Genomic DNA, 23,735 nt, shown 5'->3' on the forward strand with positions numbered 1-23,735 from the left:
ACTGTGTTAGCCAGGATGGTCTCGATCTCCTGACCTCATGATCTGCCCATCTCGGCCTCCCAAAGTGCTGGGATTACAGGCTTGAGCCACTGTACCCGGCCCATCTCTTCAATCTTTTAATGCTGAATACTGAATACAAATATTGAATATCGAAAGTAAATCATTATGATTCATTTAAATTAAATAGAAATTCCAATGTAAAACTTTCCAAGCAGTCGTTTTTCTTATTTATTTATTTATTTATTTAGAGATGGAATCTCATTCACTCTATCACCCAGGCTGGTGTGCAGTGGTGCAATCTTGGCTCACTGCCACCTCTGGCTCCCAGGTGCAAATGATTCTCCTGCCTCAGCCTCCTGAGTAGCTGGGTTTACAAGCAAGCACCACCATGCTGGCTAGTTTTTGTGAGTTTTTCATAGTTAACCTGCTTCATTGGATTTCATCATGTCAACAGGTGGCACTATAGTAAGGAGCGATACCCCTTAATCTCAGCAGAACTTTCAGGGGGGGTCTGTATTTTTACATCTAATATTTCCTATACTAATTTGGTTTTACATAATTAATTATGATAATAATGTTTCTGGTAAGGAAGAGGAGTTACAAATTCCCAAAACCACGTGAAGCCTAATTACTTCCTGCCATAAAGACTTGATGGAAAATAACTTCTGAATGTAAGTAAAGCTGTAAGAAATGCCATTACTTGCTAATCTCCCCTCTGCTACTTTAATGACCACATAAGACTATAAAAGCAAAGCTTCAGCACAATCAGATGCCAAGGACAGCTCAAGCAAATCCTACCTCCAGCAACACATTTACCTGGCTGGTCCACAAACAATGAAGCCAAGGGCATGGTTTTCTGATTTTTTATTAAGATAGTTGACCAAGGACTGTTGCCATCGGAGAGAGGTCTTATCCTACAAGAGAAAAATGTTTCTTTTCATAAGACAGAAGCACACAGCACACCAATTAGGTTTTGGTGGATACAGGCCAACAATATTTTTAAGGTAGCAAAGAGAACACATTTGTACTCAGTTTTGAAGGGCTGACAAAGTACAAATAATACCTGAAAGTGAGACAGGAAAAAAAATCTCAGAAACATTCTAACTGCTTAACTAAATAATAGTTAATGTGACATGATAAATTCATCCTAGAAAATTAAGTTGATATTTGTAAATCTCTGTATTAATTTACTTGCTTTTTGAAAGTCTGGCTGATGTGATATTAACACAGGAATGGATTTGTCACATTATTCAATGAATACCACCAGATACCACACACCCACCTTTCTTTGCAATCTGTTCTTTCTTTCATTTGAATGGAATTTGGTCCCCAGGTACAACCTTTTTTCTTAAAATTCCTTTTTACGTCCTCAAATTCTTCTTGTCGAAAGACTGTGTTCCTGCCCCAAGTTTTATTGCTTTCATCTGAAGTCACTAAAGAGAACATTATTAACAATATCAACCACAACGATCATATTAACCAATATTGGCTTTGTTAAAAAAGCTAAATGAATCTTATCAGTTGTGAAACTACCTTACCCAAAACATGAAAACAATGAGAAAATTATTTATTTCATGCAATCTCTGGTAAGTTTCTTTCTCTGATCATAAAAACATCAAGAAAAGTGGAGTAAGTTAACAGAAAAGATACAAATTCGAGGTAAATTAGCAGCAAAGATTTGATTACTTTTTAATCTATTTATTTAGCATTTTGCAACAATTAGGATTTCATTGTAATTTGGGGAGGGGACACCAAACTAAACATGTAACTTAAAATGAACTTAGTACTCTAATTTTTAAACCAAATCAGTTAAAGTTTGGAACTACAGACACAAACATCATATATTTTAAATTGTAATTTCAACTAATTTTCATTGGTCGTCACAATTTATTTATTTACTTTTTGGTCTTCACAATTTCGCTCAGTCATGACAACACTTTGGTTACAGTTGTCTTTTAAAACTTGAAAATATTTAATAGTTTTCCATGTCTTGCTTTTTTCACTACCTCACAGGACAATGTATATTCATTTTTAATTTCTACATTTTACTAAACACTTACATACCACCCCTCTAATTTAAGTGCACTTGAAAGCAATTTGCAGTCGGGTGCCGTGGCTCATGCTTGTAATCCCAGCACTTTGTGGGGCCAACGCGGGCAAATTACAAGATCAGGACTTCGAGACCAGCCTGGCCAACATGGTGAACTCCTGTCTCTACTACAAATACAAAAAATTAGCTGGGCGTGGTAGTGGGCACCTGTAATCCCAGCTACTCAGGAGGCTGAGGCAGGAGAATTGCTTGACCCCAGGCGGCGGAGGTTGCAGTGAGCCAAGATCATGCCATTGCACTCCAGCCCAGGGGACAGTGCCAGACTCCATTTCAAAAAAAAAAGTGATTTGGAAATCACCGGGGAAAATTGCTGTTATTACCACACACTTAGGGTAAAAATATCTGAAACATACTAGATGTTCTAAAAACAGTTTGAAATATTTTGATATACAGTGGAATACTCTGTGACCATAATAAAAATGAGGTACAGATAATGATATATAATGTTTATATTATATTTAATATTATCTATAATACATTTTCATTAAAAATTACATGTTTATGGATGCCTGTATATACACACATACATACACAGAGGAGAAGTTACTAAACACAGATACCAAACTTACTAAAGTGTTTAAATTTAATAGAGAGGATTGCAATGTAGAGGGAAATTTAGTTCCTTTATATCACTTTGTAAAATTGGACACATTGTGGATGATGTTTGGTTACTTATGTGTGCTTCAATATTTTCCAAATTTTAAAATATACATATATGCGTGTATATACAAGTGTCTGTGCATATAAATGTGCTTAGGCCAGGCACGGTGGCTCACGCCTGTAATCCCAGCACTTCAGGAGGCCAAGGCAGGTGGATCATGAGGTCAGGAGTTTGAGACCAGCCTGGCCAAGGTGGTGAAACCCTGTCTCTACTAAAAGTACAAAAATTAGCTGCGTGTGGTGGTAGGCACCTGTAATCCCAGCTACTTGGGAGGCTGAGGCAGGAGAATTGCTTGAACCCGGGAGGCAGAGGTTGCAGTGAGCCAAGATGGCACCACTCCAGCTTGGGTGACAGAGTGAGACTCTATCTCAAAGAAAAAAAAAAAGATGGATGCATACCTAAATGTACATGTGTATGTGTAACAATCTTGAATCAGTTGTTCATTCTTTTTATTAAAATAGTTTTACAGTAGAATGAGTGATAAACAGATGAGCAGTTTTCATTTAAGTGAAGGCAGCAGAACCGGAAAAGCTTTCAGCCCGGGGTTATTAGACCGGAGTTCATCTCAGCTATATGACTGACTGACCGAGCTACACTCCCAGAGCTACCTACACTCTCAGCTTTAGCCTCCTCACCTTCCTCCCACTTCCTATTTTCCTTCCCCTCTTGATTTGCTCCTCTTGTTTCTCTTTTGTTTCCACATTGATTGAACTTTTCCTGTACTAAGAGGCCGGAAATGGATGGTGAACTCTACACTCAGAAGATGTGTCTGAATCCAGCTTCACCACTTAGTAGCTACCAACTTGGGTCAGTTTAATGGTAACTTCTCTGTCCCTCATTCGGGGATCATAAAAGGGTCCACTCGATGAGGCTGTCAGAATTGAATGGGGGTGTGCACAGACACGAAGAGAGTCCCGGTGAAGACGAGCAGCATCCAGGCTGGAGAACTGGAGCCAACGGCTGCCACACACAAAGCTGGTCCTGTGTGGAAGTCTGGAGTAGAACCTTTCCACCATGTGACTTCTGAGGAGCACCAAGGATGCACCTCCCTAAGCTGGCTGCATTTCAACTTTAGAGGATTGGAATTCATTTGAAACCCCAAATTATTTGCTTTAACTGGTACACATCTTGGGCCCAGCCTGGCCTGCCCAGTACCCCTTCCTGGCTTCTGTGAGGTGGTTTTCCCCAGAGCAGGTGAAGACACAGGAAAGAGGGCAGAGGAGTGGCCAGGCAAAAGCGGGGTTGGCACAGTGTCCCATCTGCTCGTCCCTTTGTGGAGCTGGGAGACCAGCCTGGGAACCCTTTCTGCCTCTGTTAATTAGGCCTTTGCCGAGGCAAAGGCAAGGTTTGAGGTATGGTTTTATACAAAATGCATTCTCAGAGAAACAAATCAGTTATAATAAATGACAGTCCTTTAAGTTCTAAAACTATAGCCTCATTTAGATCCTGTTTCTCTGTGGGAATCCTGGTGTCCAGGAACTTGCAAGAGAAATCTCTGCCAGTGCCAAGGTTTTCATTATCAAAAGAGGAAAAAAAAAAATGAGATTCCACGCAAGCCTCATTAGACAAAATTTTCTTTTGGATTTTTTTTTCTCCAAATAAGGATGGGTAAAGAGCAGGGAATTAAGTCTGGTGGAGAAAAGAGAGGATCTAAATGCATGGTTTAACACAGACTTAGGCTAATTACCACATTACTTACAGACACACGCATTAATCACATTCTTCTTTTGCTTAGCCTACTTTCAGGGGTTTATTTGGACTCACCTTTGAAAAAAATTAGTAATTTTATTTCATCCACTAAACTCTGATTCATAGTCTAACTGAAACTCTCACAATGCAAAGGTGCCAGGCAAATCAGCTGTCTGTACTCTCCCCTCCAGGACAAATGCCTGTTCTAAAACCAGAATACTATCAGGAATTTTTAAGTATTAGGTTGGTCAAACCTAAAGTGAATTAAAGTTAAATCCTGAAAAGCAACCATTTTTTCCCCTCACGAAACAGAGAAAGAAATGGAAGTAATCCTGAAGTCCTGATGTCATTTTTCACAGTATCCTGACACAAATGGCTGGTGATATAATCAGGTTATGCTAACGCTGCGTGCACGTATTTAACAAAATGTCTCGAGATGCGTTGTTTCACTTTCTACTCCAGGGCCAGGTCGCATCACCAACTGCCTAGCATCTAAAATTCATTTGTTGTGAGTAGAAATTAGACTAAGGAACCTATGCTCAAATTTTGTTTCTCTAATAGTCGTGGCACCTACGAAATGTCCCACGCTCATTTACAATCTGCTATGAAAACACATCTGCTCAATTTGAATCCAAGTCAAGTTAAAGGAGAGAAATCAACACAGGAGCCCCTGTGGCAGCGCACAAAGCTCACACTGTATGGCGCGGAGCCGGGGCATCATTGTAGGACTGCTCGGGGGACTGGAACTGCTGCTGTTCAGGCTCCGCCGTTTGTCCAAGTTGGGAGAGGCCTGCACGGTTATCTTGTGCTGGAAATCTGTTGGATGCAAAAAGGGAAAACTGATATTTCATGGTTTCCATTATCTTCATAGCCATGTCTTTAGCGCACAGCAATCAAAACAAAAGTGGTCAGACCCTAACTGCAAAATACATTGCAGCATCGATTTCTTATTTTGGTTTCTTACTTCTCAGGATTTAAGTAATAAATAATGATTCAGAACTTACGTGTTGGGTATAGTCACACACACACACACACACACACACACACACACCCACACAAACAGAGGAAAATATGAAAGTCACGAATCATTGAAGAATTTATAACCTGGGAAAAAAGAGTTATCTGCATTCAGTCTGAGATAGTTAAAAATAAAATTAACGCTGAGCGTGGTGGCTCACACCTGAAATCCCAATACTTTGGGAGGCTGAGGTGGGCAGATCACTTGAGGCTAGGAGTTTGAGACAAGCCTGTTCCACACGGCAAAACCCCATCTCTACTGAAAACACAAAAATTAACCAGGCATGGTGGCACACACCTGTAATCCCAGCGATTCGGGAGCCTGAGACAGGAGAATCACTTGAACCTGCGAGACGGACATTGCAGTGAGCTGAGATCGCACCACTGCACTCCAGCCTGGGCAACAGAGGGAGACTCTGTCTCCAATAAATACATAAATAAATAAATTAAATTACATTGAAATGGCCCTGGATTTAAATGAGTCCTGGTTCTCATAATATAACAAGCTATGGACCTCAAACCAGTAAGGAACTACTTCGAGCCTGTTTCTTCACCTGCTAAAGTGAGCAACAATATTTCACATGGTTGTGGTGGTGGTGAATCAAACAGAAAATGCAAGTTAAAAGCCTTTTGTACTCGAGGCATTCCACAAATGCCGACTCTTATTATCCAGCTGTAATATGGTAGAGATACACCAAGATCTATAGGTTCATATGGAAGAGAAAGCAATATTACCAGAGGAAAGAGGGGTGTGTCGGGGAAAACTTCATAAACTATCAGGAAAATCATTAACAACTTGGAAGGAGGTGAACGACATTACTGGATATTCTTTCAGTGCAGAGCTGAGCTTAACCTTTGATTGATAGTTTTTCTATTGACTGAGTTATTTTTATAACTAGGTGAGAGCAGAGGTTAACTTGTAGATTTTGTCTGGTGATGATGCAAATAACTTCTGTCTGGAGAAAAAGACAATCCCAAATGGTTTATTGCCATATTAGACCTCAACCAGGTTTGCTTTTAACCCAGCAATCTAATCCTGCATTCCTCTATTAATTTGCCCATAAATACCTCACTCCTCAAATTCTCATTTGAATTGGTTTTACCTGGTTCCTCAATGATTAATGAGTTTAATAAAAATCTTTGACATATGCCCATTTCATATTTGCAAGAGACTTATAACTTACCTTTTTGGAAGTTATACTTTAAAGAATTTTAATGAACGAACTGCTATTTGAGATGAAGAGGATTCGGAAGTTGGTAGGCAAAGGCAGCTATCCAGTTATTCATACGAGAAATCTGAATATTTTCTTGATATTGTCTTTTCCGTTACCCCACATATCCACCAAGCACAAAATATCAGGTAAATTCTGTGCTATATATTTTTCTTGTAGTAGAGAAATTTATATTCCAGGTTATGGAGTTAGCAAACATGGATCTGAATCTCATTTCTACCACAGCCATATGAATTTTGAGAAAGTAACTTAAGGTCTTGAAGTCTCAGTATCTTTACTGACAAAAATGGAAAAGAACCAATTATTACTATTTCACAGGACTGGTATGAAAATTCAGTGCAAAGAAGTATAAAAAGTACTTACTACAGGGCTCAGGACATAGTAAATGCTAAATAAATGTTTTCATTTCTTTTTGTTCTCTCCATTTGCATGGCCATCACCATGTCATGCCTAGCCTGCTACAATGCCTTGTGTCCATCTTCCTGCATCCACAATTGGCCCCCCAAGTCCACCTCACAGCAGCCAGATGCATTTTTAATATGCCTAACACGTCATTCCCCTGCTTAAAATCCTTCAAAGGCATCTCATGATTCTTAAGTTACAGATGAAAATTGTAACACATTCTGTAAGTCCCTGCAAACCCGAGTCTGAGTTCTTTCTGCTCCAGCCTCATCTTGCCCTATTCTCCTCTCACTCGTCACGGCCTAGAAGAGGGGTCAGCACACTCCTTCTGCAAAATGCCCCATTTTAGACTCTGTGAGCCGCACAGTCTCTGTAACAACTGCCTAACTCCACCGATGTGAGAGAAAGCAGGCACAGTCAACACAAAGATGAATGTGTCCCAGTAAAACGATCTTTATGGATATTGAAATTTCATATCAGTTTCATATCATGTCAGGTACAATGATGTATTCTTCTCCCTCTTTGATTTTTTTCAAGCATTTAAAAGTGTAAAACCCATTCTGAGCTCATGGCTGTACAAAGCAGGGAGAGGCATGATTGGGTCCATAGGGCAGTGTGCTGAGCCCTGTTCAAACCACACTGAACCTTTTTCAATTCCTGGAAAAAACCAAGTTTCCTCCACATGTGCTCTCAGCCTATTCTCTTTCTTCATGTTCTGTATTTGGTAAATTCCCCTATCGAGTCTCAATTTAAATGTTACTTCTTCTTTTGGAGATGGAGTCTTGCTCTGTCGCCCAGGCTGGAGTGCAATGGCACAGTCTAGGCACACTGCAACCTCCATCTCCCGGGTTCAAGCAATCCTCCTGCCTCAACCTCCAGAGTAGCTGGGATTACAGGCGCACACTGCCACACCTGGCTAATTTGTTTTTTTTTTTTTTTTTTTTGTATTTTACTAGAGACAGGGTTTCACTGTGTTGCCCAGGCTGGTTTTCAACTCCGTTAGGAAGCCTTCTGTGATCACCTTAGACCAGGTTACATCTCTGCACTAATCACTGTCATGTGACTTTTCCCTCACAGCAGCTAATATTATAGAAAGCCAACAAGTATTTAATTATTAGCTTAAGTTCTGCCCCCTCCCTCAATATAAGATAAGTGCTCTATGGGCAGAGACCATGACAGTCTCCATGACTTCAGACTGGCACGGTGCCTTGCACATTACAGGTACTTAGAAAACTTTGCTGAATGAATACTTTCTCTGTGGGAGACATGAGTGCAGAGACTGCATATATATTTTATTATCACCCCTAGTATTGGGGACACAGCAGATCCTCAAGTGTTTATTGACAGAGAAAGTTATGCAGGATCAGGCTGGTGCTTGAAGTGAGTTGCTGAGGAATACACAGCAGGATAGGGGAGATTTGGAAGACAAACCAAACAGAAAGGAAAGCCCAAATGGAAGGCTCCTCCATCTGCTGAGCCATACTTGTTTTTTTAAGACAAGATTTCACTCTGTTGTCCAGGCTGGAGTGCAGTGGTGCAATCTCAGTCCACCGCAGCCTTGACCTCCCCTGGATCAAGCAATTTCCCTGCCTCAGCCTTCTGAGTAGCTGGTACTACAGGCATGCACCACCATTCCCAGCTAATTTAGGTATATTTTTGTACAAATGGGGTTTCCCCTTGTTGCCCAGGCTAGTCTTGAACTCCTGGGCTCAAGCAATCCACCCGCCTTGACCTCCCAAAGTGCTGGGGATGAGAGGTGTGAGTCACTGCACCTGGCCCCGAGTCATTCCTTTTGAAAGACTTGACCAGGGCAGAACCGTTGAGGTAAAGAATTGACTAGACTAGGTGGTGGTAGTTAGGGGAAAGAGGTGGACAAAGAAAAAAATATTCTTAACCATAGAAAGGGAACAGTTTAGACTGAAGTCATTTATAAATGTTCATCTAGCCACCTGATTGCTATAACACGATAGAAACAAATGTTGAGAACTTTTACAGCAAGAGGAGCCCTCCTGTCAATAGCAGAAGAAAAGCCAAGAACCAAGCCACAAGCTTTGATTGACAAGTTATTTGGAACAAATGATGGGACAATAAATGCCAAGTACAGATCAGGAAATCAACATGGAACACGTGGAAAGCCACAAGTGAGCAGTAAAGATAAAAGGCTGCATTTTAACAACGCCTAACATTCACAGTGCTTCCGAGCTTCCAAAAACACCTGAATACTTCCACTTAAAAAGCACGCTTTATGTTGTAACCAAAAAGAAAGTATTCTTTGTTGTTGTTGTTGTTGTTGTTGTTGTTGAGACAGCGTCTTGCTCTTGTCGCCCAGGCTGGAGTGCAGTTGCAAGATCTCAGCTCACTGCAACCTCGCTTCCTGGGTTCAAGTAATTCTTCTGCCTCAGCCTCCTGAGTAGCTGGGATTATAGGTGCCCACCACCATGCCCATCTAATTTTTGTACTTTTAATAGAGATGGCCCCATGTTGGCCAGGCTGGTCTCGAACTCCTAACCTCAGGTGATCCACCTGCCTTGGCCTCCCAAAGTGCTGGGATTACAGGTGTGAGCCACCGCGGCCAGTCAACATTCTTTATCATAAACATCCTTGTCCCTTTGAAGTAGGGAAAGGTTGAGTCTGTGCCAGCTAAACATTTAGGAAAACTAAAGCTGAGTTGTTAAAATGCCTGTGGCCCATGCTCAGATTTTCTTTGTACTCACTAGAATAATGGTTCTAAAGATGCCTGGTCATAGCAGCTATAGTTCAATCACAGGTTTGAGTAAAACCTATCCTAGTATTTTTGCTGGCAATATGAACATTTCACTAACAAAGCTAATAATGCCTCAGTGGGAGGCTTCCATTTGCAGATGAAAAGCAGTGTATTCTCTAAAGAATCCAGGTGAGGTTATATGCTCGCTCCCATCCACCCTTCTACTCACTCGCATACCTGTGAGGTGGATAGTTTTTGCAGGCTTTGGGCACTTCTGAAGCAAAGTTAGAATACCACTGCTTTAGCGACATACCAACTTTTGGAGGCTTTAAAGTTTTGTCTTGTATTAACGTGTCCAAAAAACACAACTTCAGTTAAAAATAAACATAAACAGAAGAAGCAATCAATATAGAGTACTCACAAAATAAAAAGATCCCCTGTGACCATGCTTTTTTCTCTTGCAAATTCCAAGAAAATACTACATAATCACAAAGTATTGTTTTAAAATTATTATCCTAGATTATTACTGTCTTACTTTTTACGCATTAATCCTCCTTATTTGGTAGCCAGCCATGAAGAAATTCCAGGAGGAAAAAAAATCAAATTTGAGGTTTCCATCACTAAGTCACCATAGCTATAAATACCCATAAGATTAAAAATAATCAGCAGTGATTCTCAAGGACAAGGTTACAAGAGAACGTATTTATTCATATTTAATACCAAATTTGTGAAAGAGCTGCAGGCACAAATACTAAAGGTCAGCTTGGAGGAGTCTTGAATATGTTTCGGAGAAATTCTCTAAGCTTGTTATGCAAAGGGAAAAATCCTGCAAAAGGGGTTCAAGAAGTTGGTAACTCCAAGAAAGGACAGCATCGCCGTTCCATTTACCACTTATCAGATGTTTCTCCCTGAACAGTGTGCCATTTAACAGTATGAGAATTTGTTTCTCTTCGTCTTTTTGTTGACCCATAAAAATTATACATGTTTATGGGGTACAGAGTGATACTTTGGTACTTGTTTACAACATATAATGATCAAGTCAGGGTAATTAGCATATGTATCACTTTGGATATTGATCATTTCTTTGTGTTGTGAACATTCAATATCCTCTCTTCCGGCTTTTTGAAAATATACAATAAATTATAGTTAACTGTATTCACCCTACAAAGTTGCAGAATACCAGAACTCATTCCTCCTACCTAGCTGTAATTTGGTGTCCATTAACTAACCTCTCTCCAACCTCCCCTCCCCTCAAGCCCTTCCCACCCCTAACAACCACAATTCTACTGTCTATTTCTATGGGCTCCATTTTTTTTTCACTCTCACATATAAGTGAGAAAATGCAGTATTTATTTTCTTGTGCCTGACTTACTTCACTTAACATGATGTCATCCAGGCTCATCCATGTTGCCACAAAAGATAGAATTTGATTCTTTTTTATGGCTGAATAGTGTTCTATCAGGTAAACACACCACATTTTCTTAATTCGTTCATCCACTGATGGACACCTAGGTTGATTCCTGGTCTTTGCCTTTGTGAACAGTGTTGCCATAAACATGGGATTGCAGATATCCCTTTGATATACAGATCTCCTTTCCTTTGAGTAAAGGCCTGGTAGTGGCATTCCTGGATCACACAGTAGTTCTATTTTAGGGTGTTTTGAGACCTCCATGCTGTTTTCCACAATGGCTGTACTAATTTACATTTCCAATAGCTATAAATAGCCATAAGATTTAAAATGATGAGTAATAACTCTCAAGGAAAAAATTACGAGAGAATGTGTATAGGAGTTCCTTTTTCTCCACATCCTCACCAACAATTACTATTTTCATCTTTTTGATAATAGCCATTCTAACTAAGGTGAAATAGCTCATTGTGATTTTCATTAGCATTTCCCTGAGGATGAGTGATGCTAAGCAATTTTTCATATGCTTGCTGGCCATTTTTATGTCTTCTTTTGAGAAATGTCTATTCGGTTCTTTTGCCCAATTTTAAATCAAACTATTTGTGTTTTTGACATTGAGTTATTTGAGTTCTTTGTATATTCTGTGCTAGTCCCTTGTCAGATGAATAATTTGCTAATATCTTCTCCCATTTTACAGGTTGTCTCTTCACTCTGTTGATTGTTTCCTTTGCTGTGCAGAAGCTTTTGGGTTTAATATAGTCCCAATTGTCTATTTTTGCTCTTTGTTGCCTGAGCTTTTGAAGTCTTAGTCATAAAATTTTTGCCTAGGCCCATGTCCTGAATTGTTTCCCCTATTAAACAATACTAACTTAAAGAATTTTCTAGCAGATAATATTGAATGCAACTAACTCCCTTGATTTTAAGTTGCATATGCTTGCTTTCTCTTCTATACTAAGGGGAATTCTCCAAGAAAAAAAATAATTATTTTTATAGTTATCATTTCCCTTTTTTGATGTCTGTCCCATTCTAGGATATTGTACAAGTAAATATGTGTGCATGTGTGTGTGTTTAGGGTTGGAGCATTCTAAGGAAAGTTTCCATATTGGTACCAGTATTGTTATTAAGATGAAATGTAGTGCCATCTTGTGGGCAGAAGAGGTAACTGTCATGCTGAAACTTCCAGAAACCAAATTTCATTCCTTGATGTTGGGTCAGAATTATAGCAGATTTCTTGGTTATGCTTTAACTGGGAATCTTTCATTAAATGCCAAAAAGTAAATAAATGGGTAACTAAAGTTTCCCCTCTCTTCTCAGAAAAGAAAAGCTAGATTTTAAAGCTAGATTTTACTAGATTTTTAAGAAATCTAGCAAAAATAGTCATATAATATTCAGTCTGCTTTGAATAAAATCAGGGTATTAGCCAAGCAACATTTGAGAAGAAAAGCAAGAGTGAATATCTGACCTCAGAAATGCTAAGATTTTGATTTAATCATTTTACCACTGAAGAGTAAAGAATCACTGGAATGATTTTCATTTTTTCTTCCAAATTTACTTCCCTTTCCACCAGATTCTTAATCCTTTCCACCTCCCCCAAAGTTTCCCAAGGGAAACAATAAATATTAATTTTGATAACATAATCAAATCACAGCTAGAAGAAAACTGACATAGCTGAAAAATGGAGAAGAAAACTCACATCTAGTGCAGCTCTAGATTTTTCTTTCATCTATGTGTGAAGGCAGAAGCCTCATCATAAATAAATAGTGGATTCTCTAATTATGGCTGACAGACACATAAGAAAGACCAGTCAGTGACCCTGCCAGCAACTCTCCAGCTAAGAGAAAATGTCAGAAGACAACCTGAAAAAGGACCTTCCCCTGACCCCCAACCCCAGAGAGGCTGACGGTAAAAGTGATCAGGATCCACAGTCTATTCTCACCTCATCAAACCAAATCATCAATAACATATACTGGATTCTCATCATGACCACCTCATACTAGCAATTTTCTTTCTTTCTTTTTTTCTTTTTTTTTTTTTTTTTTTTGAGACAGAGTCTCACTCTGTTGCCCAGACTGGAGTGCAATGGCACAATTTTGGCTTACTGCAACTTCCAGCTCCCGGGTTCAAGAGATTCCCCTGCCTCACCTCCCAAGTAGCTGAGATTACAGGCACCCGCCCCCACACCTAGCTAACTTTTTTTTTTTTTTTTTTTTTGTATTTTAGTAGAGACAGGGTTTCACCGTGTTGCCCAGTCTGGTCTCGAACTCCAGAGCTCAGGCAACCCGCCCCTTTAGGCCTCCCAAAGCGTTAGGATTACAGGTGTGAGCCACCACGCCCAGCCTTCTTTTTTTTTTTTTTTTTTTTTGAGACAGAGTTTCGCGCTCGTCACCCAGGCTGGAGTGCAATGGCGTGATCTCGGCTCACTGCAACTTCCATGTCCCAGGTTCAAGCGATTCTCCCGCCTCAGCCTCCCGAGTAGCTGGGACTACAGGCACCCGGCACCACACCTGACTAATTTTTGTATTTTTAGTAGAAATGGAGGGGGTTTCACCATGTTGGCCAGGCTAGTCTCGAACTCCTGACCTCAGGTGATCCACCCACCTTGGCCTCCCAAAGTTCCAGCATTACAGGCGTGAGCCACTACACCCAGCCGTCATACTAGCAATTTTCTGATCAACTGAGGACACCTGCAATAACCTAAATTAGTCACAGGATGCTGCAAGTTTTCCAGTGTTTCATAATACATATTTTATAAGACAATTTATGCACACTTGACAGAAAACTGTCACTGTTGCACTTTAAATCAAATTACCATGCCATTAACAAACATCTGAGGAAAACACTAGAATCCATCCGAGCACCCTAATATATAATATATATACCCATAGACAGGTATAGACGTTGACATAGAGATATTTTGTACAGATTCTATAAAAGTGAAATCTGCATTGCTCTGTCATCATCCTGCTCTGGTACTAGAATCACAAAATACCGTGGAGGTATTTGTTTTTTCTTTACAACAAGTAGAATACATAATATTAAAGAACTTAATTTAGTGAATCAATATATGTCAGCTATTATTGATCGATATATTTTGATTATCAGTCAATAATATCTATATGTATTGACTGATTGACATATTGATTGATTTTCTATTCCCTTTAGTTTCTCCTAACACATTACTAAAATGATTTAGTAATCCTTGTATGTTGTTATCACAATGTTTTAAAAAGCTTCCCTAGATTTACTGGGTGATTTTTGTGCCTGAAGGATTTTAAACCTTCATGGGAAAGTACCTCAGGGTACTTGATACATTTTATTGAAAGTGCTGACAACATCAGTGTCCCAGATAGCGGATGACATCATAGATCCTTGTGGAAGCAATGAAGCTAACGATGAAATACTAACAGTTTTGTTGTTTTGGATCTTCACAATGCCACGTGATGGCATTCAGTACGCTCAGCTAAAATATGGCTCTGCCTCAATTTCAAAAGGAGTCAATCAGTTAATCCATCAATATGAAAGTACGCTGAGAGTTAGATCCTTGTGTGCTGTGACTACGATGTGCTCTTAACGCTGTTTTCTACATGGACTGTCATTAGGCCACTACATTAGAACCATGAATCTAAGCCCACAACTGAAGATACTCATCCAGTCACTGTTTTACAAAGTTACTTCCCCATCTCTTTCCCGGTTCTGATAAACAAAGAAAACTGATTAACAAACCATCATTCTGAGCAAACTATCGCCAAAGTACAGAAAACTAAACACCGCATGTTCTCACTCATAGGTGGGAATTGAACAGTGAGAACACTCAGACACAGGGTGGGGAACACCACGCACCAGGGCCGGTCGTGGGGTAGGGGGAAGGGGGAGGGATAGCATTAGGAGAAATTAATGTAAATAACGAGTTAATGGGTGCAGCACACCAACAGGGCACATGTATACATATGTAACAAACCTGCACGTTGTGCACATGTACCCTAGAACTTAAAGTATAATAATAATAAAAAAAAGGACACACAAAAATCTTTCAAAAACATGAAAACAAGATCATACCTGAAGGTAAACTGATTCGATGTCCATCTTTGAGCTTTAAACGACTTCTCTTAAACTTCCCCTTCCTCTTCTTCACCTTGGGCTTCTCCTGGTTCAGCTGGAATATTAGAATGTTAAGTTCCCGCTCCAGCACGTCGATCTCCCGCTCTGCCAGCTGCTGCTCACGCCGCTTTAGCAGCTCCTCCTGAGACTTCTGCTGCAGAGCCGCCCGAGTCAGCTCCTCTTCCCGGGATCGCAGCTCCTGCGACAAAGATTCACACCCATCAGACTCATTCCCAGCAGGAAGAATGGAATTCCGTCTATGATACTACACTGGCAACCCCTTGGCCACGGGCACCCCTGTGCACAAGAAGAAGCTGAAATTCCCTCTTCCTCTGCTCAAGCCCTTGTCACTCAGGTCCTCATGGGAGGAAGGTCTTTGCAGTCAGGACAATCCCAGCTGAAACCTTTTCAGCGGATTATTCACTTACGTGAAAGCCCAAGCCTCTGCGCAAACGCCATCCTCCCCTGTTAGTTTTATGATCCTAAAAGAGGCATCATAAATTTTCTACACTTGGTTTTTAACATTTCTCCCTCTTCATCTCTCACCTGACACATAAAATAGACATTAACAAAGGGCAACAAAGTGCAGATGTGAATGACCCATTTCAAAATAAAGCCAAAAGTTCAAGCTCAATTAACTAAAGCATAATTATTTTAGTTACACAAGACTGCAGTTCAGACGACTTAGAACTTCCTTAGGGTATTTACAACTTTGCTTAGGGAATAAAACATCTTGGTGGAGAAATCAAGCTAAGGTGTTAGGAGTCTGTTGAAGGCCTGTTGGAAATGAAAATGAAGCTACCTCTAAAATTGCAAGCCAAAGAAAAATATATTTCATATACAAAGAACTTTTCAGATCCCACTGATAAATGGAAATTATCACTTTATTACAGATCTCAGGAGTTAGCTAATAAAAGTTCCTCTCTTATGATACCGATTAAAGTTAGACCTCCTCTTGGTTTTGGTTTTTGAAGTATTGAACTTCTGAGAAAGAGAAAATCTAAGAACTAAAAATACGTTTATTCCTATTGGAAAATTATTACACAGTAAAACTGAGAACTCTACAAAGTTTTAAAATCATATCCCCATTTTTATTTCATTTCTATAAAGTGTTCTGCTCTTTGCCAGAGACGTAAATATTCTTTGTAGTGCTGAACTACTTTCTATTCTAAATTACTCTGCTAAGAAATCAAGCACTCACATACAAATCAAAGCATCTGCAAGCTTTTATTTCCACTGCTCCAGACAAATTTAATCTGAGAATACCCTAATACCACAATCTTTGTTAGAAACTGCAGATGCCTTCTCAGGTGGAGCTTCGGGCTGTGAGCTTTGGGAGCTATGAGTACTGTGCAAACATTTCCCACTTCACATAAACAGGCCGCACTTTAAATAGGCCCACCTCAACAATGCTGATCCATGAAAAACACAGTAAGATTGGGGCTCCTGGAAGAAACTAGACCCAAACCACGGGACTAGAATGCAGTTGAAATCTACTAATGACTTGGACTTTTTACAGACAGACTCAAGGAGTAATCTGAGCCTATCAGTACAATTATTATAAAGAAAATGAACATGGAAGACCATCCTCCCACAAATAAATGAGACAATATCACGAAGAGACTAGGAAGTGCTAATAATAAAGAAATGTATTTATTCAGATCAAACTGATTATGAATTTGGGGTAATTCTACCAAAGTGGACTGAAATTCAGTCCGGAAACTTTCTTTAAATTTATTTTTTCAAACAAATTTCGCAAGTAAAACTGCAGGATAAATGATTTATTTTAGACCAAATGGTGTTTAAATCACTTCAGCTAATATGTATCAGTTGGTTTTTATTTATACAGCAGATGAGTATTTCTTCATTACACTGTGTCAGATATAAATTATTATTTACTACTTGAAAAAAAGGGGAAAATGTTACATGTTAAAAAATCTGTAATCCATTTTTTAACTAGTGACTTCTGTTCAACTAGTTTGTCCAAATTGGACATTTTACTATAGTGTATTTGGAGGCAGAGGATAATTTCCAGTCACTTTTCAATTTCTAACTCATTAAAACTTTTTGTTAAGATATTACTTTTCATTGGTGTTGATACCATTCCAATTAGCTATTGTTAAATGAGATGGCATGAGAAAGCAATCAGAACAGCAAATCCAATTACGTTGTGTGTTGCTACGATAGTAATTGAATAAAAAACCAATTTTAATTCCAGGTACCAAGTGAAATCATGAATCCCTGTGAACAACTTTGTAAATAATAAACAAGACATCACTTGCCTAAGACTTCAGAAGACAAAAAAATAAGATTGAAGAGAAAGCAGCAAAAGTACTCTTCCTTCTGAATAAATTTTAACACATTCAAAAGTAAATTTTAAAACTGGGGTATGAGAACCCTTTGACTACTTCGAAAGTAGGAAGCACAAAAACGTTCTTTCAGTTGATGAGATTACTAGCAGCAATATTTGTTGAATTGCTTGGCACAGGCCACTCTGGTAATGGCAAATCCAGGTCCCTGGCAGTGGCTGTTAATCATTAACGGTGGCATGCCTCCATATGGGGGGGTCACAGACAGGTGCATGCACAAAATGCACAAATACAGACACACAGAGATAAGGAGCCAGGAGTTTAGGGAGGGCCCAGTATCTACGGCCGCTACGGCTTACTGAATAACACAGACCACAGCCAAGTTACTGACCATTAATTCCAAATCTCATGCCTCCTACCTTAAGCAATCCGTGGACAAGAAAGGGAGATAGGGCACGTACACTATGCTTTTTACTTCATCAAAAAAGATGCAGCTGGAAACTTTTAAGCCAAAAAAAAGTATTATATATTCTTTAATTGTAAATCCAAAGGCTTACAGGATACCATAAATGCTGTATTTCAAGGAGCAATGCACAAAAATAAAATACAAAGTAAAAACAGACACTACTACATGATAGCTCAAAAATCAACCAAAAAATCAATTACTATACATCCCAAAGTAGAGAAAGAGCTGACATCCACCCTGGAAGCATGCTTTTATTTTAATACAACATATAATTAAGAACTCACTGGAGATGCCTATATCTTCCAGTTTTATAAACAGTTGTCAATAATTAAAATAGGTTAAAATAAGGCCGGGCCTGGTGGCTCATGCCGGTAATCCCAGCACTTTGGGAGGCCAATGCGGGAGGATCACCTGAGATCTGGAGTTTGAGACCAGCCTGGCCAACATGGTGAAACCCCTTCTCTACTAAAAATACAAAAAAAAAAAAATAGCTGGTTGTGGTGGTGGGTGCCTGTAATCCCAGCTACTCAGGAGGCTGAGGCAGGAGAATCACTTGAACTCGGGAGGTGGAGGTTGCAGTGAGCCAAGACCGCACCACTGCACTGCAGCCTGGGTGACAGAGTGAGACTCTGTCTCCAGATAATAACAATAATAATATTTTTTTTTTTTTGAGACAGGGTCTTGCTCTGTCACCCAGGCTGGAGTGCAGCAGTGTAGTCATAGCTCACTGCAGCCTCAACTTACCAGGTTCAAGCAGTCCTCTCACCTCGGCCCTAAACAAAGTGCTGGGACTACAGCTGCAAGCCATCACACCTAGCCAGTAACTAATTGTGAGTAATATCACTTCCAAATTTTAGATTCTAGGATTCGAAGCTTTATTTCTTTCTCAAAGTCTTCTCCTGCTCTTCAAAATCTTTTTCATTTTTGTAATTAAACACCTAATTTTAGAATTCCTGAAAACAATTTGGGGAAGTGTTAAAAAAAAAGAATAGAGTCTTTCCTGTATCATTTTAAGTCAACAAAGTACATAAAAGTTTCTAAGAAACATGTCAATGATATCATTGGTAGCAATATTTCAAAGAACTGCAGGATGTCAAACTTATTCCAGTCAGTGGTGTTCCAGCCAGTTTTCCAAGAACGCCTGGGCTAGGGAGACTCAGCTTCTGTGAAACGTCACGACTTTCTTTTTTGTTTTCTGAGACTAACACTTATTTAGCACTTACTAAGAGGCAGGGCTCTGGCGGTTTTGCATACAGGACTCACTTAAGCCCCGCGCCAGCCCTGAAGGACACAGGGTTGCAGTGATGGCTCCAGTGATGAGGAGGTACAGAGTAACAAAGTCAGAGGCCTCAAAACCATCAGGCACAAGAGCCCGAATGCCAACAGGGCTGTCTGGCTCAGAGTTCCTGGTCTTTACCACTAAACTAGGCTGCTATTCTGGCATTCACAAAAGACTTAATATTTTTAAAAAGGGTTGGTGGTGGCTGGCAGGGGTGGGGAGGCCTATCATATTTTCAGAATCCCATAGAGACTTCCCATTCAGTCTCGTCCTGGAGAAGGGAAACAGGCGGTCATCCAAGCAGTCTATTTCTCCACCAGCCAGCTCCAAGGGCTAGCAAGTCGTTGACTTGGAGACCAGCTTGCCATCCCTGCAGCATTCACCCAGAAGTCCTACTGCGCACCTCTGGCATAACATGCAACTGGTGTCTTCTTTCCCTACTTGAAAGTCGTCCCCACGCACGGGCAGCCCCAGCGGTCCCCACCCCCTTGTGTGCTGCGTGTCCTTCCTGGGCTTAGACTCCCAGGCTTCCCCATCCTCTCCTGTGCCACGCCAGGAGGTTCCTTAAGACATGATGCTCGCAGTCAGACGCAACTCTGTCAGTCTGAGCAGAACAGAGCAGATGGGATTGGTGTTTCTCCTTGATGAACTCTAAGTACTCATTAGTGGTGTCACGGTCTTGGGTTGCATTTACCTGTTGTGCATTTTTCAGTGTAACCAAATACTGAAAAATCGAAGGGACAGAGTTAATTATCTGTATGTCTACTTAAAAAATGACTTTAAAAGAAGTTGATTAGAAGAAGGCTGGTCTCAAACTCCTGACCTCAGGTGATCCACCCGCCTCGACCTCCCAAGGCACTGGGATTACAGGCGTGAGCCACCACGCCCGGCCATTAGTCTTTCTGAAATGTTATGTATAGCTCACATTTGTTTCAATGTTTAATATTAGAAGGGCTTTGTTCTCTATTTCAAAGTTTGGAGATGTGTTTCAGAAATACGCCGTGGGAACTTAACTCTTTTCTATCAATCAGCCTATGGTAAAAATTGGTTTCATTATACATCATTTCATTTTTAGTCACAGTTTCCAAGAGCCTATCCACAACACTGAGTGAGGACTTACTGAACTATACATTTTCCCATTGCATAAGAACACAATAGTTTAGGCGACTATTCCCCTGTTAATGGATATTTGGGTTGTTTTAAGCTTTGCAGTATTACAAATGATGCCTAAGTGAACAACTTTAAGCATGTTTCCTTGTGCACATGTGTGAGTTTCTGAAGAATCTATAAGCGGAAGTGGAACAGCTGAGTCACCTGCCTCTATTACAGCATAAGATTCATAACAGGAATATGTATACATTTTAAAATTCATTGCTCACTTTCAACAACAACAATAATAATAATAATAATTGCTCATTAAAACAGTAATAATAATAATTGCCACTATCTCAATGATTAAAATAGATATCAGGAGTATATTAACAAATTGTACTTAGGTTCATTTAATGCCTGCCATGTGCTGAGTCCTATGTTCAGTGCTGTGTATGCAAATGAACAAGAATGTAAAAGCATAGTTCATGAATTTATTATCTTATTACCCAGCAGAAAGGACAGACCAAGAACAATTACATCAGCAAGTATTCATACAGTATGACTTATGCCATGATAAGCAAAGCACAAGACACTCTGATCACCCACAGTTTAGCCGGTGGAGTAGAGTAGGGGAGGGAGCTATCAGGGACTGAGAACGGAGGGGCCACTACTCATGAAGTGGTCACAGAAGCTAGGGAGGAAACAGGATCTTCAGCAGAGGAAAGAACACGTGCCAAGGTTACAGGCCAGGAGCAAGACATCATGGGGACTGGAAGAAATTCAGTATGGCTGGGGACAGAGGCAGTGGAAATTTAAGGCAAAATACATAAGGAAGAAGGGAGTGAATGTGGCAAAAAAAAGTGGGCAATGGAAGCAAGGCTGATCAGATTTGCATTTTAGAAGGAGAAGGGGACAGATGAGGGAAGCAAGTCTGGACAGAGAGTACCCAGTAAGGATGCTCCAGCAGCCGTGCTGGTGATGAGTGGGGTTGGCAGGGATTAGAGCAGAAAATTGCCCCTGAGGGTCTTTGTCACACAGAAGACCACGGAAACATTGTAAAAAGACCCTTGAGACTGGGTACCTGGGAGAACAGTGATCCCATTATCACAAATAAGGGAAAGAAGGAGAGAAGGCACAGGGGAGTGGGGGGAGCTTCTGCTTCAATGTCTGGCTTCAAGAGATTACATGGAGCCCCTTTTGAAAACTTGTCAACAAGGTCCAAATCACTAGCCTGGCATTCAAAGGATCATTCAAGGGTATAAACGCCATATCCATCTCTGAGTCCTAGGACTATGGCACTGTTCTAGCATGTAGTAAGAAAGACAGCGTAACACTGAAACTCAAAACAATGTCCCACAGACAGGTTCTTAAATCGCATTTTTAAGAAAACATTCTGCATTTCAGGGAATGCCTATGACACACCTGGTATTAATTTCTATGCCAGCATGCCAAGAGATAATGGGGAAGGGAGACAAATAAAATGATAAAATAATGACAAAAAATGAAGTTGATTAATGCCTGCAAAGTGTCTCTTACGCTATTCTCTCTCTTTTTTACTTTGAAAATTCCTCTAGTAAAAGGGTATTTTCCCCAATTATACATATTGAGTACACTTCTTTGTTTTATTTTTAACCTGAAAGAAGGTGAGAATCAGCAAATATTGATATCTAAAAATATTTTAGATAATGTTAACAGTGCTTCTCGCCTCATATTTTCCATAATTTTCATAAATTTGAGTACATTATGCTATTTAAAAATTCCTCTCACCTTTTCCTTTGTTCTCAACTCATCAAACATTTGCTGAATTTCTAGTTTCCAGTCATCTTGCATGGAATGAAAAGATTCTTGAGGCATGTCAGTCATCACTGCCCCTTCAATAGCAGTCAGCTGTTCAAGAATTAAGGCAAATGATGGACGAATATGAGGGTCTTGTTCCCAGCATTCTAAAATAAACAAGAATCACATGAATTCCATCTCTCAACACAGTTCAGATTATCCCCAAGACATCAGAGTTGCTAAGAAATGTTTTACACGGAAGTGCATTTCAACTTAACATTTGTCATTCCAAACTGGAAGCCTCCATTTATAGTATCTGCTCCTGGAGATATTAAGAATCCATTGGTAATAGTTTGAATAGTTTATTTTACACGGTGTTCATGTCACAGGCATGCATAATAATGACTATTAGAGAAGGCTGTTGCTCTCTATATGATACCACATTTAATAAATGGATGTGTGCTTCCCATGCTTTACTACGGATACCATGTTTCAGGGGGTTAAGCCACCACAACCAGATGATTTACTGATATGGAGTCATGTAACTCAAACAAAGTCTCTAAAATGTTATATCCACATGAGAAGTTCTAAAAAGTAGCCTAACGATGAAGGAAGGTAACTTGAGGGTTACAAAAAGAGTTAGTTAACAATTTCTAAAAGATAAGGATCAAATAGACATGATCCTGGCAAAATTATGCCTGTTAAGACCACAAGGCATTTCTGTTTACTAAGTCAAATTTAAAATAGCAGATTTGGGGCCAATTCAATACTGTATTTGAACTTTACTCATGTACTTAGTGAAAACATTTTTACTATTCAGTTGAGTTTTATACATTAAATAAGTCACTGATAAAACTGGATTGTATTTAAGCTACTTAGTTCATTAAAACTTTACCAGACATGGTAAAGACTAGGTTTCTAATTCTTTTTTTTTTTTTTTTTTTTTTTTACAGAGTTTCACTCTTGTCGCTCAGGCTGGAGTGTAGTGGCATGATCTCGGCTTACAGCAACCTCCACCTCCCAGGTTCAAGCGATTCTCCTGCCTCAGGAGAATCCCAAGTAGCTGGGATTACAGGTGTGCGCCACCATGCCCGGCTAATTTTTGTATTTTTAGTAGAGACAGGGGTTTCGCCATGTTGGCCAGGCTGGTCTCGAACTCCTGACCTCAGGTGATCCGCCCACCTCAGCCTCCCACAGTGGTGGGATTACAGGCATAAGCCACTGTGCCAGGCCTCTAATTCTTCAAATACTAGGGTTACTTAAAAGTACTTGAAAATTAGAGTCACAGAAATTGCTTTTTTTACTTTCATTTTTATGATTTATTATTTTATTTATTTATTTATTTATTTTTTAGAAGGAGCCTCGCTCTGTCGCTCAGGCTGGAGTGCAGCGGCCGGATCTCGGCTCACTGCAAGCCCCACCTCCCGGGTTCACGCCATTCTCCTGCCTCAGCATCCGGAGTAGCTGGGACTACAGGCGCCCGCCACCACACTGG

General features: G+C 40.0%; 1 protein-coding gene across 1 annotated transcript in view; it reads right to left on the reverse strand.

The window, feature by feature from the left end:
• MAP3K21 (mitogen-activated protein kinase kinase kinase 21) overlaps window positions 1-23,735 on the reverse strand; it is a 55,633-nt gene that overhangs the window by 8,141 nt on the left and 23,757 nt on the right. Inside the window, exons 4-8 of the mRNA XM_017857715.1 lie at window positions 22,232-22,407; window positions 15,277-15,517; window positions 5,154-5,276; window positions 1,283-1,433; window positions 817-914 (exon numbers count right to left, since the gene is read on the reverse strand). Of these exons, the coding sequence (XP_017713204.1) occupies window positions 817-914; window positions 1,283-1,433; window positions 5,154-5,276; window positions 15,277-15,517; window positions 22,232-22,407 (789 nt within the window). The remainder of the gene's footprint in view (window positions 1-816; window positions 915-1,282; window positions 1,434-5,153; window positions 5,277-15,276; window positions 15,518-22,231; window positions 22,408-23,735) is intronic.

This window comes from Rhinopithecus bieti, unplaced genomic scaffold (genome assembly GCF_001698545.2).
Source record: "Rhinopithecus bieti isolate Rb0 unplaced genomic scaffold, ASM169854v2 scaffold_46259, whole genome shotgun sequence".
Taxonomy (NCBI): Eukaryota; Metazoa; Chordata; class Mammalia; order Primates; family Cercopithecidae; genus Rhinopithecus; species Rhinopithecus bieti.